The sequence below is a fragment of the Mus musculus genome, chromosome 3 (genome assembly GCF_000001635.26).
Source record: "Mus musculus strain C57BL/6J chromosome 3, GRCm38.p6 C57BL/6J".
In the NCBI taxonomy this organism is placed as follows: domain Eukaryota; kingdom Metazoa; phylum Chordata; class Mammalia; order Rodentia; family Muridae; genus Mus; species Mus musculus.
In genome coordinates, this window is record NC_000069.6 from 108958037 (window position 1) to 108976238 (window position 18202).

Genomic DNA, 18202 nt, shown 5'->3' on the forward strand with positions numbered 1-18202 from the left:
GGGAAGGTCTGGGCTGTGAGGGGTGACTTCTTGGTTTGTGCACTATTTTTTTTTTTTTTTTTTTTTTGGTAAATTCCAAATGTGCATAGTTTAGGCTGAAGTCTTTGAGATCTCCTCACCCACCCCTACTCTCTGTCTGACCCATAGCTTCCCTTTCTTCTTCCTATAGTGACTCAGAAGCTGAAAATGTGCCTTTGTTCCCTACAGAAAGTGAAATATCCTGTGCATGCACAGGGATCTGTAACTTTAGATCTTTTTTTATTTGAGGTGGTCTCTCCTTATATAGCTCAGGCTAGCTTTAAACTCCCAACCCTCTGCTTCTTCAGTCTGAGTGGCCTGATAGGCACCCACCACCATGCCTGGCTTAGAAATTCTCTGATTCGTCATATTTCCGTGTTTCCTAACACCGCTGACAAGAAGGCGCTTAGGAATCGTTTGTTTGATAAACTGTTTGGCCATACCTGTATGTTCAGAGAAGTGGTTTCACTCTGTTGTTTGATTTCAGGGCTTTACACGTGGCAAACTGCTACAATTACCGTGTGGAGTTTACTGGGGTAGGGACACCGCCAGCTGGATCTGAGCATGTTGGATATTGTACCCAGATAGGTGTCTTTACAAAGAATGGCGGGAAGCTCTCTAAACCTTCGGTTTCCCAGCAGTGTGACCAGCACGTTTATAAACCTGTGAGTATTCTCCTGAGCTAGCTGTCAGGGAGAGGAGTCTGTGGGTCAGTGTGACGGACAGTGGGGATGAGGGCAACTTCTATGAAGACTACCACTGCTCCTCCCTCCCTCCGTCCTTCCCTCCTTCCCTCCCTCCTCCCTTCTTCCCTCCGTCTTCCTTCCCTCCCTCATTCCTTTCCTCTACTTCTCCTTTTCTCTTTCCTTCTTCTTCTCCCCCTTTCTTCTTCTTTTGGTACTGGTTCACAAAGTAGAAAGGGGTATAAATGGTTGTTTTGTTTTGTTTTTAATTTTTATTTCTCTCTGTCTTCTCTCCCTTTCTGTCTTTCTTTTTTGACAGGGTCTCACTCTGTACCCCCAGCTGGCCTAGACTTGCTATGTAGACCAGACTGGCCTTGAACACATACAGATCTCCTATCTCTACTTCTCATGTGCCAGGATTAAAATCGTGCATCACCACACCTGGCTAAATGACCTAATTTTGAGGTTCCTCATAGAAAGATCCTTCAGGCTGGATGAGTGTTGGCCGGGTTGGCCTATGGCACACTTTCAGAGTGCCTGGCCCCTCATCTTATCTTTCAAAAGAATACATTCTTCATTTGGTGGAATCATTTTCATTTACTCTTAATTTTTCTTTTGCTTGTGTTTCACTTCATTGTCTGGAGTGGCCTGGCTCTCTTGGCTCAGCAGCTGTCCTGCCTGAGCCTCTCAGGGAGCTGGGGTTAGAGGTGAGCATCACTGCTTCTCGATTGGACCATTTTCCCTTTTTACACGGATCACCATGCAATATCAAGTAAAAACACTGGGTTATGGGTTCGATCTAGCCCACAACCATCTGTTTAACTCTAGTCTCTCCAGATCCAGTGAGCTCTTCTGGCCTCAGTGGGTGCCAGACATGCATATGGTGCACAGACATACACACAGGCAAAAGACTTACACACAAAATAATAATTTTTTTTTAAAAATTAAAGTTAGTGCCTACTGGTAGAAACCTGACTGGGAAATCGTTGGCATTAGAATTAGAAGCAAACCAGCTAGCTAGTGCCTGCATGTATTTTGCTCCCAGTAAAATCAAGGCTTTTTACAATGAGTAGGCTCTGACACATACGCAGGAGGCACTCATGGTTCCTGTGGGGCTGAATTGCTGATGATTTAAAAGGCTTTGGTATTTTGTTTGGCTTTCTGCCCTTCAGGTTTATACAACCTCCTACCCGAGTTTACAGCAGGAGAAGGTGCTCAAGTTTGTTCTGGTTGGGGAACTCCTGATACAAGTGGACCGACTGAGGCTGAGATACCAGAGAATGCTGCGGGACCGGGAGAAGGACCGGGGCCCTAAGCCAGGGGACATGGACTCCTGCCCAGCCCCACACCTACTGTTGGGAGCAGTCTTCACGGAGGCTGAAAAGGCCAGGATAGAAAGTTCTCCCAAACCCTTCTGTGAAGGAGAGAAGTTTTACATACCCCTGCAGAGACTGCTCACTTACCCCAAACTGCACCGCCTGTGTGCTGATGAGGACAGGGTGCGGTCCCTCATTGCTGACTCGGTTTGCTTAAGCAGTGATGGCTCCGCAGTCGTGGTTGACCTGCATAATTCTTGGGATTATCGGCCGGAAGAGAACTGAGCCACCCGGATTTCTTGAAGCTCAGAGACCCACTGATAGTTGGGTTTGCTTAGAATTCAAACTTCTTTCATTTTAGTGGTGCCAGGACTCGAACCCTTGCACATGCTAAGCAAGCACTCTACCACTCAGCTACATCCTCAGCCCTAGAATTTAAACTCTGTACAGTCATAATTCAAGAAATAGTTTGAGAGTTTTAACACAAATTGGGTCCTGATCTCGATGACAGATCTGCCTGACATATAGACTGCTCTTTGCCTGAGAAAGGGCTTAACTAAAAGTAGTTGCTTTCTTTTAAAATTAGATTTTTATTTTTTAAAAAAATTGGAGTTTACAACAATGAAGAAATTGGATGTGGTAATGTGTTAATTTTGTCTTCACCCATATTTTGGTGTTAGAACAAGCGTATGTTGTATGTGACATTAAAACATTTAAATGTAATCAAAGCCACTTGAGAACCTTTCCCAGGGCTGGGCACGGAGGCTCACACCTGTAATCCTAGCACACGGATAGATGTGACATGAGGATTATGGGTTTGAAGCCAGCCTGGGCTACATGGTAAGACCCTATCTCAAAAACAAAAACCAGTTCCTCCGCTCAATTTTTCCCAGGGGTGATGTAGGTTTAAGATCTAGGATTATCTTTTTTGTCAAAGTTTACCTATTATACTTTGCATAAAATGGTGCATGAAAAAAAATCTGAAAAATTCAGATTTTTCATAGAGAAAAATCTGAGTCCTAGGGCTTTGCATGTTCTAGGCAAGTGCTCACCCTCCTAGAGCTTTCTGACTGGAGTTGGGGTGGTAGTAGCTGCAGGGGAGAGATATGTGGCTTTGTTTAATGAAAAAGGGGCTTCAAGGAGATATTCGTGTGTGAGGCATGGGAGTCCAGAGGCAACTCAACCAGGCATGCTCTGCAGTGTCAGAGCCACGAGTGTCCATCTTCATAACCACGGTAGACACAGAGGGTTAACCTGGCATAGCCTACACTGAAGTGTTCCAGCTGCCCAGTGTGCTTTGCTGCTTGTTGCTAGGCAACACTACTGACCCTTCCTGGGCTCACATAAGGCAGCGAGGGAAGTTGAGACATAGTCTGTGTTCTGAGGGGCTGCATGCATACTTGGTCATCTCCTAAGGAACCAGAACAAACCGCCTGAGCCGCCTGGCAGAGTCTGGCTTCCCTGAGATGTGTTCCGGGGCTGCAGAGCCATTCCCTGGGCAAGCGCTCTGTGAACCCTTATTCTTAAACTGAATCTTCAAGGGTTCATAATCAGTGGATTATGAAATCAGAGGGTTTTCAGAGAGAAAAATCCTCATTACATAAGCAGTGTCAAGCAGCTGCCCTCTTAAGTCTCTTAGCTGAATCCGCCAGATCTTTGTGTGCTCGAAAGGTGCGTTCCCCTCCCCCTCCCCAAGCTCTTCACTTCCCTACATCTGCCCAAGGTTTGTCTTAGGGCTCCCTGCTCATCCTTGCTCTTTGCTGAAGCCATGTTTTCTAGCCAGGGTCAAGCTGTTCATCACATCTCTGAAGTTAGTCCATCAGTTATCTTGAAGCCGAGTGACTTGATCCCTTACCCACAGACCCCTCCCTATGTGCTTACAGCTTACGGGGACAAGGGCTGCTTTTTCATTTCCTGCACCTACCCCTTCCTCTTCCCCAGGGCTTGTACATGCTAGGCAAGTGCTCTACCACCGAGCCCCACTTCCAGCCCTTGGCTTTTACTTACATTTTGAGTTTGTGTTCACCTCCCAGCTTTGATAAACACATTTCTTTGCACATTAGAAGGTTTCTTAACATTCCCAACCAGGGATCAGCATAGTTCTTGTAGGGAACCTTTAGCATTTAGTACCTCCCCCCCCCCCCACCCCCGCATCATAGCTCTCCAACTCTGCTTGAGCTGAGGCATAACGTAATTTTATGTTTAACATAAGCATGCAGTACTTCCAGTTTGGAAGCATCGTCCAAAGCAGCTGTTGGATTTAGTTTGTCATAGTCTGCTCTTTCCTCTTAGGGGCTCTCAGTATGCACAGTGCAGGCGCTCTACCATTGAGCCTTGTCTCCAGCTCAGATCCTTGTTCTGAAGTCACAGTCTTACCCTTTAGCAGCACACAAAGAGCTGGGACAACTAGAGATTGCAGTTCCCAGTGCTGTGACTTCAGAACGCAGGCCTCATGAAGAAGGGGCACGCCCACGATCCCAGCGTTGGGGAGTGGAGACAAGTTCCGAGGTTCAGAGCCTTCCTCGTCTACACAGTGAGTCTGAAGCTACCATGGGTTACGTGAGGCTCTGTCTCAAGGGGAAAAAATCCTCTCCACACATACAATAAAAACCAAAGACAGAAAGCAACCAATCAGGTTTGCTAGGGGAATGTGCTCTTATAAATGCTAGGGAGATAGTGTTGTAGTATTGACCCAGTTAGAGAGCCAGTGTTATTAAAATTGTTTCTCAGCCTGAGTAGCCTTCAAGAAACAAGTAGAGAAGTACAAGCAAGCACGCAGTCTAGCACATGTGTAGTCCTCTGCTCTCTACAGAGTGACTTTTGCATTGCTGCTAATCAGACTCAACACACATAGAGGTACACAGACACAAGCATGCACACACATACACACACACACACACACACACACACACACACACGCACACACACACGCACACACACTCCCCCCTGCAGAATAGAGAGTGCCCACGCAGAACGGAACGGTGTCTGCTTCAACCCTTGCCCCCTGCTCAACCCATCGCCTGTGAGCCCTTGGCTTTCTCTTACACCACCGCACAGCTCATTTGAGCCTTGCCCCAGGATGTTGAGTGACAGATCTCTTCTTTCTTATTCCACCTTAGTGTGGGAATTTTCAGGGAGCTTCCTGGAAAGTCAGACATGGGAGATGCAGTCTTCGAGGTCCTAAGGTCTCATGCTACCTTCGTACTTGAAACTTTACAAGCCTTGGAACGAGGGGGCTTTCCTAGCTTCTTTATTGTCTGGAGATACGTAAGACTATCTCTGTGCTGGGATCCAGTCCAGGACCCTGCAGATGTTAAGCAGGGGCTTTGCTGAGCTCAATCCTAGCCTTGAGTGTTCTGTGTATTTTTAATCCTCTCCTCTTTTCCTGCTGGGGAGCTCCTCCTAGGAATACACTGTCCCTGATATCTTAAGTAAAGTATATTCACTGCTGCCATCTCTTCTGGCCTACACACTGGTTCGTGCCAGGAAGGTTGTGAATGGAGAGGAAGTATATTTTCTTTCAAGCTTAAATTCTGGTTGAATTTCAAGTGTTGGAGACCTTTTTTTTTTTTTTTTTTTTTCTCAGACTCTCTTCATAGATGAATATGGCCTTGAACTTCTTGCTTCTGCCTCCCAAGTGCTGGGATTACAGGCCTGTGTTAGCATATCCCATTTTCTGCAATGCTGGGAACTGACCCCAGGGCTTCATACATGTGGGCAGGCACTTTACCAACTGAACTACATTCCTAGGCCTCCGATGTTTGAGATCTTAATGAGGAAGGTGGTTGTTATTTTTAAGCCTCCCTGAAAACATAAAGCAGCAACTGAACCCCAAAGGCCCTTCCTTCCTTATTCCCAGCATGCCCAAGGCCTGAGTTTGATCGACTAGTAGCATAAAAGAAAAGATTCAGCTAGATATGGTGGCACACACCTGCAGTTTCAACACTCAGAGGCAGAGACAAATTTGAGGTCAACCAGCTCTACACAGTGTGCTTCAGGACAGCCGGGGCTACATAATGAAACCCTGTCTCAAACAAGCAAGGAAACAAAGGAACAAAGACTGTTAAATTATTTTTCTTATGATCTTACAATTTAAGTTTTGAAATAAAAAGTACAGTTCAGAATGATATAATCTAGAGTAAAGCTAGTCATACCTTAATTCTTTTTATCCGTAATACCCACCACCTCATAGCCTCTGGGTGGTGGTGGTGGTGGTGCGGGCACTCCTGGCTTCTCCCTTTCATCGTTTCTGGAACAGCAGCTCTGCCCATTTTGTACATAGTCCAGTTAACTGTTTTATATCAATCTCCAACAAATGGCATAAGGGCACGGGTTTTTCACACTTGTTATCCTTGTTCTTTTACCAATACATGTTTTAAATATTTACTTTTAAAGTCATATGGACATTTGTGTGTGTCTGTGTCTGTGGAGGTCACAAGGGGACAGTGATCCTTTGGGGCTGGAGTTCCAGGCTGTTGTGAGCCACCCAGTGTTGGAGCTGGGAACTGAATGTCAGTCCCTTACAAGAGCAGCAGGCGCTCCTAACTGCGGAACCTTTTCTCTGGCTCCTACTGTATCTTTTTCATGCAGCGTTGTCATTGGCAGTTTATAAATGCAACTGGATGTGCTTCCTTCTGTATCAGCAACATGTTCTTTTGCAAAACATTAGTAGTTGTGTATAGGAATTCATGCTGGAAATTCCCAACTGTTCTTTTGATTTTGTGCGTATGGCTGTTTGCCTGTCTGTGAACCAAGCGTATGTGGTACCCTCAGAGGCCAGAAGAGGGCGTAGGATTCTCTGGACCTGAAGTTACAGACAGTTGTGAGCTGCCACATGGGTGCTAGGAATTGGATGTGGATCCTCTGGAAGAACAGCCAGTGATCCCCTGTTTATTATTAAGAATGTAAAGAAATGCCCCTCAACAGCTTATCCTTTTTATACATCCCTGCAGAAGACTTAGCAAACATGCCTTGCTCACAGTTCACTTAAGTGTAGACTGCAGGCTGGCAAGGACTAATGACTAATGTGGGACAGGTTATTCACCCCACCCCCAACCCCCTGGTATTTCACTTGAATGGACAACACAGTATCGTTTTTTATTATTTACTTATTTAATTTGTATGTGTATAGGTGTTTTGCTGTGTTGCTGGTGTGGGCGGGGCAGAAGAGGGCATGGAATCCCGTGGAACTGAGTTGCAGACAGCTGTGAACCACCGTGTGGGTGATAGGAATTGAACCCCGATCCTCTGGGAGAGCAGTTGGCACTCTTAACTACTGAGCCATCTCTCCAGGCCCCTGGGCCACATGTTAATATGAGTTAAACTGCTCTGTGTGTCAATGAATAATGTGGTTTCATAGGAGGCAGAATTTTACTGTAACACTTAACCTTAGTAAATTTTCATGCTGCTCAGCAGGGCCCCCATTCCCAGACAGCATGTGAAATGTGTTACCAGCCACAACCTCCAACTCCTACTTCTGGTCCGGATGGCTCTAAAACTTGCTTTCTGCTATTATGACAAATTACCTGAGGATCCTAAAAGGACACAAGTCTTGTTTTGGCTTACTGTCTTGGAAATTCCTGTCCGAGATACTGTCACTGTTGTTTTAGACTTGTGGCAAGGCAGTGCACATTGGTCAGACCTCACGGTACAACAAGACCACTCCCTTTGTAGCCAGGGAGCAGAGGAAGAGACCATGGTCTCGATTCTGCAGAAGCACTCTCCACACCCTTCCCCCACAGTGTCCTAAGATCTTCCATGATTTTTCTTCTACCTCTTAAAGGTTCTGTGCCCTCCCAGAAGTGCCTCCCTAGAGCTCTCCGGGAGACATGATGATAGCAAGAACTTTTAAAGATTTCTGTTACTTCACAGAAGCTTGTCTTCCCAGCATTCCTTGAGTGTAAATTATTTCCATATCATCTGCACGTTGAGACCTGGCCCCTTTAGTCTCTCCATGAGACGCCACAGCCCGCTACCCCCTTTCCTCACAGGAGCATACATCCTTTCTCAGGCCTTCTTGTTCCTCCGCACCCTCCCCATCTGTCTGTTCTGATGTCCAGTCTTCCCCTCTACAGCATCCCCAGCAGCACCTCAGCTCCCATGCAGTGTCTTCAGCCCTCACTTCTGTGAGCAGTGGCCCAGGAACAATTCCAATAAAAGTAGTTTTCCACCACTGGATTGGGTTGCAGTGACAACTCTCACCACATCTGGCTCTGTGGTTTGTGTTCAGCACTTTCAGGAAGTCATGGGCTGATGGCCACTAGCAGTGGCATCAGGATCTTCCAAAGACACTAAGAACAATGTGTTTCCCATTGTACAGGATGCTACACAAACACAGTTTATCAATGCATACGTATATATGATGCGTATCTTTGTGAATAGGGAAAATAACACTTGGCCACAATGTGGAGACATGATAAACAAGCCGGTGGGAGTTGATAGAAACCTGTGCTGTAAATAATACTAATTTTGAAGTCCTACATGCTGGTTATATCCTCTACCACATGCAAAAATTAACACTTCATGTATCTGCTGGGTTTTTAATGTTCCTGCTTTTGTGGGATAGTCACCAGAGAAGCTGCTCAGACATGAGTTTAAACCTATAGAAAGTCTGTATTAGCCTGGTGATGACCACATTTGGGTGTTCAGGATCCCAGTGTAGCACCAAGCCTTCCTCAGGGTGGACTTTTAAGCACAAAACCCGTAGTCTGGGTTGACAAACTTCAGTTAACAAGAACAGTTAGCCAGAAGCAGAACTACAGAAGTCAAAGAGCAAGGTTGGTCTATTTAGAGATTTCCCAGAACTATGGCCTTGGTTGGATTAGGTCTTTGTTTCCTCTTGGCAGGTGGTGCTGAGTTTTACAGCCTCAACAGCACTTCCATCATGGAGTCAGTTATGCTAAGAAGGTCAGGGGCTTTTACATCTGTCAAATTGAATACACATTTTTGCCTGAATCCCTTTTGCCTTCAACACTGGAATTACCATTTTTCTACCCTTTTCTCTCTGCGGGCTGTGGTTCAAGCTAACATTAGTCAGATGAAGTTAAATCAGTTCCTGCACTCCTAGAAACACCGCAGCCTGCATCTACACCTTAACCATGACCGATGGGATCCTGGGTATTTGCTGAATGACTCTTGTGTTTTCACTGTAGTGTCTAGGTCTCATGCTTCCTGGGTCTCCTCATGGACCTGTACTTCCAGGACCTTTCATTAATCCCACACCAGAGGAAACATTTCACCTTATTTAAGCAGCATCGGCAAGACGATACAATTTTTTTTTTTGGCAGATATTTTAAAAAATTTGAAATTACTACTGAAAAAAAAATCCAATGTGTTTTCCCTTTGGTTTCATTCCGTGGATTATATGTGCAGACAGAGGATTACTTGAGAGTCGCTGAAGTTCAATGCCAGAAAATGTCACACTTTTCCTAAAGTGTCTGGATACATTGTAGCTTTGACTCCTATTAATAGAGTAGAAAGCAAAGCAAATGTCAAACCAACTGACCAAAAACCAACCTTAGGATGCCCGCTCCAATTTAGCAGAGTTGGAATTGCATAGGAATGAGTCTAAAGTGGTTCAATCAGGGGTGCCTTTGACCAGCATGCCCTTGTTACAGGATTTCACAGACCCCGGGAAATCTCTAAATGTGAGCCTTCACAGTTTGCTTTCTAACTGTTATGTTATGTTACATAATCACAGGCTAGGTTAATTTCATCAATGGTTTTCTACCTCATCCAAGTGCAAACTTTCATTATCTGCTACTGATCAGTGGTCGTCTTAGTTTGCTTTTTTTTTTTTTTTTGCTGTAATAAAGCGTTTGTTTGGCTTATGTTCGCTCAGCACAGCACATCATCAAGGGAAGTCAGGGCAGGACCTCCAGGCAGGAAGAGAAACAAAAGCCATGGAGAAATGCTGCTTACTTGCTTGCTTCCCTTGGCTTGGTCAGCCTGATTGCTTTTATCTAACCCCGGACCACCTTTCCAGGGGTGGCACTGCCCAGATGGGTTGGGCATTCCCAAGTAAACATGCCACAGACCAATCTGATAAGAGACATTTTCTCAACTGAGGTCCCTTTCCCAGGGGAGTCTAGCCTGTGTCACATCAAAAAACTAGCTAGCACAGTGGTGGACAGGCTGAAATAGGTAGGAAAAGGAGAAAACCACTAGATGCGGAGAAAAGACGGAGCTTCAGGCTGAAGAGGTAGCAAAGAGGTCAAAGGTCCTGCCTGGTTTTGCCTTGATCTGGGGTCAAGTTATCCTGTGTCCTGGGGGTGGGTTTGGGGTCTCTTCCCTACTATATTGTATCCCCTTTCATCAACAAGTCAGATGCTCAGTGGTCAAAGCTTGTAAGAGCTGTGCTGTCCACACTTTGGTCTTCCTTCTTGAGTTTCATGTGTTTTGCAAATTGTATTTTTGGGTATTCTAAGTTTCTGGGCTAATATCCACTTATCAGTGAGTGCATATCATGTGTGTTCTTTTGTGATTGGGTTACCTCGCTCAGGAGGATATCCTCCAGATCCATCCATTTGCTTAAGAATTTCATAAATTTATTGTTTTTAATAGCTGAGTAGTACTCTATGGGGAACAAAATACCCATGGAAGGAGTTACAGAGACAAAGTGAGGAGCTGAGACAGAAGGAATGACCGTCTAGAGACTGCTCCTCTTACCCCCCCCCCAGATCCATCCCATAAACAACCACCAAACCCAGACACTATTGCATATGCCAACAAGATTTTGCTGATAGGACCCTGATATAGCTATCTCTTGTGAGGCTATGCCAGTGCCTGGCAAATACAGAAAGTGGATGCTCACAGTCATCTATAAGATGGAACACAGGACCCCCAATGAAGGAGCTAGAGAAAGTACCCAAGGAGCTAAAGGGTCTGCAGCCCTATAGGAGGAACAACAATATGAACTAACCAGTACCCCCCTGAGCTTGTGTCTCTAGTTGTATATGTAGCAGAGGATGGCCTAGTTGGCCATCATTGGGAGGAGAGGTCCTTGGTCTTGTGAAGATTATATGCCCTAGTACAGGGGAATGCCAGGGCCAGGAAGTGAGAGTGGGTGGGTTGGGGAGCAGGGCAGGGGGAGAGTATAGGGGACTTTCAGGAGAGCATTTGTAATGTAAATGAAGAAAATATCTAATAAAAAATGTCCATAAACATTAAAAAAAAAAAGAGCTGTGCTGTCCAGGGGCCCTGATAACAGGCAAAGGGATCTGGTCTCAAACTCCTAACCACATCTCTTTATTAACTCTAAGAGGTTGATCTGACCAGTGGTAAGAAAGGTCTGTAGGAGATTATGGGTGACTCAAAGTAACTTTTCAAAAGATTATTTTATGTCTATGAGTACACTGTTGCTATCTTCAGACACACCAGAAAAGGGCATCAGATCCCATTATAGATGTGAGCTACCATGTGCTTGCTGGGAATTGAACTCAGGACCTCTGGAAGAGCAGATAGTGCTCTTACCTGCTGCCCTGCATGTAATGTTTAAAAATCTTAATTCCTAACATTTTTGGCAAAACTTTTTTTTTTTTTTTTTGGTTTTTCGAGACAGGGTTACTCTGTGTAACCCTGGCTGTCCTGGAACTCACTCTGTAGACCAGGCTGGCCTCGAACTCAGAAATCTGCCTGCCTCTGCCTCCCAAGTCTGGGATTAAAGGTGTGCACCACCACTGCCCAGCTTTTTTTTTTTTTTAAGATTTATTATTAAGTAAGTACATTGAAGCTGTCTTCAGATGCACTAGAAGAGGGTGTCAGGTCTCATTACGGGTGGTTGTGAGCCACCATGTGGTTGATGGGATTTGAACTCAGGACCTTCAAAAAAGCAGTCAATGCTCTTACCCTCTGAGCCATCTCGCCAGCTTGGCAAAACTTTAAGAAGCAACTTTATGACATATTTAAAGTCTACGTGAGCCCTTGATTTCACCCAAAGCATTTACAAATATGGATAGTTTGCCAAAAACATTTATAAATATTTAAAAAGATCTCATTGGAAATGGTAAAAGATAATGTCCAGACATGAAACCCATTGCTGAGAGGCAGTGATAGCCTTAGCTGGAGCACTGGGTTATAAGGCTACTGCGTCATCCTGAATTTGTAGCTTCACTTCTATGTTGAACAGGAAGGAGTAAGACTTTGATGGTCCACCACCTATGATAGACTGTCCCTAGGTAAGAACTAACTGGTTTCCCATGTGTTTGAGGTCAGGTGACAGTGGACAATTCTGTCCCATCAGCCTTTTAAATTCCTGCCCATTTCCTCCTCTCTTCTCATGACAACGTTGGTTGGGAAGCGTCTTTGAAGACAGCATGTCAGTGGTCAGCAGCTGGTGGCCAGTGAAATCTAACTGGCCTGGAATGTACTTGAACCTGATTTAATTTTCACGGAGAATAGCTATGGGGCATTCATAAACCCAGCAGGGAGCCCTAGGAAGGTTCCACTGTCTGAAGTTACAGGTTATCTGTAGTTGTGGTGGGCACTTGTCTGATTCTTGCCTGGTGCCAGGCTGCAGTACAGGCTACAGACCATCAGCAGAGTCCTCCTAACATAGCAGAGATCTTCCATGGCTGCAAACCCCAGTCCAAGGGCCCTAAGGGCACAGCAATGCTCTTTTGACCTTTTTTTTGGGGGGGGGGTTGGGGGGATGGGGGTACCATCTCACTCTGTAGTCCTAGCTGTCTTGTAACTCAATACGTAGCCCAGGCTGTCCTCAAACCCATAGTGATCTGCTTGCCTTCTGGGTGCTGGGATTTTAGGCACGAGCCACTGTACCTAGCTTCCTCTTGTTTTAAAAAGTAAAGTGTTGGAGAGATGGCTCAGTGGTTAAGGATCTGTTAGCAGGAGATTCAAGTCTTCCAGGCCTTCATGAGTACCACACTGACGTGCACAACCCCCATGCATGGAGATAAAAAGCGTTAAAGTAAAATCTTAAGAGCATCTAAAGTTTTGAGATACTGCTTTTTATTGAACATGTATAAGATCCACGTTTATATTATTATAAACATTTTACAAACAAAATTTTATTTTGTTAAAAAACATTTCCTGGATTTTATCACTGACTGGTTAAGACATAAGACATAGAATCTATAAATATGAAGGTCATTCTCCAAGGCTTAGAACAGAACACCGACGGAGTCACTTCGTTTTCTTTTTTTCAGCACTAAGGACCGACCCCAGGGTCTTGCACATGCTGGAAGGTTCCTTGCCACTGAGCTGTTCTTCAGCTTCTAGTAACAGTTTTCTCATAAACACTGTACTAACATCTAAAGGATTGAACTAACACAGAGGACGATAGTCCTCAAGACATATTGACAAAGTTAATAAAAGTCTTCTATAAGTCTGCCCTTCCTTGCACTGAACTGGCTGATGAATAGCAATCAAAGAATTATATAAGATAAACATACTCATTTCAAAATACAGAACACATTGTAAATCAAATTTTTTGTCATCTTTGTGAGATGGGGAGACCACTCATATTACCATTTATACATTTTCTGATAAAAATCTCAAGGAGAAGGGAATAAGGCCTTAACTTAGGCGCACTACAGGAATATTTCATCTGTACAGCTCGACTAACAGGAGTATGCTCAGTACCTAGCTAAGCCAAGAAGCACAGTGGCCTAGCAGTCTCAGCTACCCTACTTGATTATACTCACAGGACGTACCATCTAAGAGAACTGGATTTCTGCAATGTCCACATGAAAGACTTGTGAAGAAAAATAGCACAATCTCGTCATATGAGCGCACTGTCTCTCTCAGAGATTTGATATAAACATGGAAGCCTAAGGTTTCAGAAGTGTTTCCGTGAATTAGTGAATGATACTGTCAGCTTACACGTCAAAAATCATTTATTTAATATGGAAATATGAGATGCTAGAATTACTTCTGAGTGCTTTGACTTACCAAAACTCAGTGCTGACTGATTAAAAAAAAAATTGCCTTTTGAGTCAGGGTTTCATTTTGGGTTCAGGATTACCATGGGGCCCAGACTGTCCTTAAACTGAAGGAGACCGTGTATCCCAGGCTAGCCTTGAACTCATAGATCCTCCTGCCTCAGCCTCCCAAGTGCTGGGATTACAGGTATGAACCTGAATTTGAGTATGTTTACAATAGAGGGTAGTTGAAGATATTTTCTTTTCCTAATTGTAAAAAGAGGGGTTAAGTGGTCTGCCTCTGTGACTCACAGTTTTGTTCAAAAAAAAAAAAAGAAGAAAAACAAACTAAAAACCAAAAACATATACAGAAGAAACTAGCTTGGATATTATTCTCATGGTTTTATGCTGGAATGAGATGGTAGAATTTGGGGTGGTTGGTCAAGACTTTAATGTCAAAAATGTTAATCTACGTTTGTATACAGAAGCTGCCTAACACTGCCACAAAATAGAGCCCAGCATTCAGGTGTATACTAATGGTGCTAGGTCTTCTCTGCCTTTCACATCCTGTACAGTCTTGTCACCAGCTTGTGGCAGGAGAGGCTCTATTGAACTGGCCTGTGCATCCTTCTGAACAAGGCATCCCTTTCGTCTCATCACAGATCCTAGCTGTAACTGGTGCTGTCTGTCTTTCCGCTAGGACAGAAGTAGAAATCAACTCACAGCTAAAAAGTTCTCCAAGATTGGTCTGTTTAAAATTTGAACTAAATATTAAAAAAAAAATTTTTTTAAGAGCCTACTTTCCCAAGTCTATTGTTCTCTAAACTCAAAGCAGAGTTAAAACTAGACTTGTTACTTAGCAAACAGCTTTCAAAGTAGCCTTGTGGCAGACAGCCTGGCAGTCTATGCCGTGTAGAAAGAAGAGAAATGCAGACACTTGGGCGGGCGACGCTTCACATCCTGATTGGACTGTGTTGACACATGAATGCAGAACATGCCCGCAAACAGCAGGGCAGGACAATCCAGACTTAGCTGACGAGAGTCACAGCTATCCTTTCCCCTTCTCACTCCCTGTTTCTAGTCAGTAAGTGAATTTTTATAATACTTAACGATTTATGAATCAAGAAACTATATGAATCAAGATTATTGGTAGCTGTTAAAATAAAAAGGCATAATTTTTACACTTTTCAAAATGTCTTCACATTTCCCTTTTTGAGATAGAGTACCCCACGGCCTACTTTGGCTCCCAACTCCTATGGAGCCAAGAATGACCCTAAACCTCTGTTCCTCCTGCCTCTACCTCTCAAGTGCTGGGCTTACAGGCATCTACCACTATGCCTGGTTTATGTACTAGGTGGGGATTAAACCCAGGACACTGTGTAGTCTAGGCAAACACTCTACCAACTGAGCTATATTCCCCAGACCCACACATTATACTGTTCTAAAAAATAAGTTTCTGTACCATTTAAAATACCAAGACCTAATCCTATGGTAAGATATGGGGCCAAGGTAGCCAGGGAAGGCTAAGCTCTGCCCTGACTACAGCACCTGAATGTGTCTGATGAGCGGCCTCACTGAACCAGGCCCACAACCTAGGGTTATTATTGTCTTTAGAATCCAAAATCATTTGCACAAGCGCCAATAAAAATATAGCCTAGAAATTATATTTTAAAAATAGAAAAATATGCCTTTAAAATTGTCAGACTAAACCTCTTTAAGTAACGTCTTCATTAACTCTAGCTGAAACTTACTTTGATCTTGTTGTAACATAAAATGGATCTGCTCATCTGGAAACAGACAGCTCGTCCTCACCTATGAGGACAACCTGCTCAAGATGTGTGCTAGTGTGCTGCCCTCCAAGTATGTCTGACCCTGACTCAGATAATCCTTCCTTTTAGTATTCAAAATATTCCAAAACAGGGTGTCATCTTTTTTTTTTTTTAAATTCAGAATCTATTTGTAAAAGTAGTTTGGATTAATGCAGACTACCTCATTCCTGAGATATTAAAATAAAAATTCTAATGCCAACAATTCCAATTTTTCCAAACTTTCCAATCCAAATATTCAAGCATTGCAACATAAAATTACCTTAGCCAGAGCAATTCTGTTCTGACCTATTGTGTTTTAGGGCTTGATTGTGAAGGTGAGGACTCGGGCATTGATGGCTCTATATAACCTCACGCTTCTCTTCAGCAAAGGGAAGTTTAGCTCTCTCTACATGGGTACTGCCAAGTGAGGGCAGAGAAGCTACAGCTTGTGTGCTGTACTGTTAGCATGGATCCAGATTAGATATCTGGACCCGGAAAGCTGTCTTAGAGATATGTGATAGTCTATACTCTGGCTTCAAACAGCTAAATTCTGTCTGACACAGTAAAGAAGGAAACGGTCTCTGGTCAAAGAGGCTGAAATAGGAAATGGACGCTACTCAGCTGCTCAGACGTCTGTCCATTAGCACAGCACGGTAAGTGTCAGTTCACAGAAGTCTGGCTGTGATACAATGCTATCTTTCTGACCAGCTAACAGTTTGCGTCTGTTCTGACCGCCAGACGAGCAAGTCTTAGTACTGAATGGATTATGAAACAGCTCTTCTCGTAGCTTGCCTATAGATTTTTACAGACTGATTATTACGCTTAGACAGTGGCACTGGGGTTTTGTGACTCATCTAGTATTAATGACTAGAATAATAGACCCTGCACCATCACAGCCTTCCTTCTGGCCACCTGCTGCCGACTTGGATGCATTTGCCATTTGACTTAAGTCTGAAATGCTCAGAATTATAAAGTATTTAAAATGTTTAAGCTATAGCATAATATTTCCCCAAAGCATGAGCCTCCTCTCTTCCTGCCAACTGCTGCATAAAAGGAGTTAATACGCTTAGTACAATGCCGGAGGTAACAGGACATGGAGGACTTACTTCATAGGAATTACAACTATCTTGATAGAATTTATAGGGTTTAAACTGACCTCAAGTCCTGTCTCTTAAATATAAAATTTAAAAACAGAGCCCAGACCTATTGAGCACCCCCAACTTAGATATGTACGCTGGAGTACTAAAATCACCCTCAGATGTGTCCAGTACGGTTTTTCTCCGGGTGCTTCAGAAGCGCAAGCAGACCTTTCGTTCTGGGTGCTGAGGCAGGCCAGGTCTTCACTGCCCCGCCCTCCATCCGTTCACATGCTCCCCCAGTGGGTGAGTAGGTGGGAAAGGATGGTACAGGATGCTTTAAGAATGAGTCAGCTCTGCCTCCCTCCTCGCAGATGAACTTCACTTTGAAAACAGGCTCTGTGTTTTTCTTACATGCTTGACTAACACACCTTGAAACACCTGTTGTCCACACAGGGAAGCTTCCGCCCGCTGCTGGCTTCGCTCCTAGCGTTTGATCACAACCTGTTCATAGGCTCCAGATCCTACCCTGAAACGGTAGTGAGAGGAAAACCTTCAGTTGAACTGCAGAGGCGGCAACCTCCAGAGAACTCTCCTCCCAGGCACGCCTGCTGGTTTCCTTTCCCCCTTTTGAGACATGGTTTCTCTGTGTAGTTCTGGCTGTCTTGGAAAGCCAGTCTGGCCTAGGCTTTCTGGGATTAAAGGCTGTGCTACCGCCACCCAATCCTAAAATCAGTGTCAGTCAGGGCAGTACATAGGATTTCCCTGGAGAGCGATGAGAGGCTTAATAATACTGTAGGTCTTAATATATCTTTTTAGAAAGGGAAAAGCCCTTTTCACTCTCTCTCTCCTCTCCTTCCCCCCTTTCAGATAGGGTTTCAGGTAGCCTAGGCTGGTCTACACCTCTCTGGCTTTGGGGTCCAGTTCTTCCTGCCTCCACCTCCCATGTGCTGGGATTATGAGTGATGACAGGACTCAAGATTTCCTTTGGTCAACACACAGATGGCTTGATATGTGGCCAGTATTGTGAACTACACATGTGTGACGTAGTTCAAAAGGGAAAGTACTCTTGGTTGATGTCCCCCACTCCCCAATCTCTTCTCTTCTTTATAATTTAGCTGGGGACAGGGAACCTTGCTGGAGACTGTCTTCTCAACTCCCCTATAGGTGGGTGTGGCCATGTGACTAATTTTCCCACGTAAAACACAAAGAGATATATTGACGTCCATATCTCTAGTGTATAAGAAACCCTTGTCCGGGGTTGGCAGCTACACCAGCAGTTCAGGCCAGTGAAAGAATAAGATGGCAGTATGTAAGTTTTGGGGATAGAGTTGAATAGTTAGCTGGCCATTGCATTCTTGGGTTTCTGCATCACAGCTCTGTAATATGCTGGGTATGAACTGGCCAGATACATATGTATCCGAC

At 44.3% G+C, this 18202-nt stretch overlaps 2 protein-coding genes across 5 annotated transcripts in view; one reads left to right on the plus strand and one right to left on the minus strand.

Moving 5' to 3' along the window:
• The window catches only part of Henmt1 (HEN1 methyltransferase homolog 1 (Arabidopsis)), a 40432-nt gene that overhangs the window by 18583 nt on the left and 3647 nt on the right, over positions 1-18202 (plus strand). For 2 of the 4 annotated variants that reach the window (NM_025723.2, NM_001078646.1), the window contains exons 7-8: positions 506-683; positions 1874-2740. In NM_025723.2, coding sequence (NP_079999.2) covers positions 506-683; positions 1874-2302 — 607 coding nt within the window. In that variant the 3' untranslated portion in view covers positions 2303-2740. Of the gene's footprint in view, positions 1-505; positions 684-1873; positions 4551-18202 lie in introns of those variants that run through there. The other 2 variants (XR_003954369.1, XM_006501898.3) reach the window with 2 other exon arrangements.
• Fam102b (family with sequence similarity 102, member B) overlaps positions 12961-18202 on the minus strand; it is a 56611-nt gene continuing 51369 nt past the window's right edge. The window contains exon 11 of the mRNA NM_001163567.1: positions 12961-17306. Coding sequence (NP_001157039.1) covers positions 17264-17306 — 43 coding nt within the window. The 3' untranslated portion in view covers positions 12961-17263. The remainder of the gene's footprint in view (positions 17307-18202) is intronic.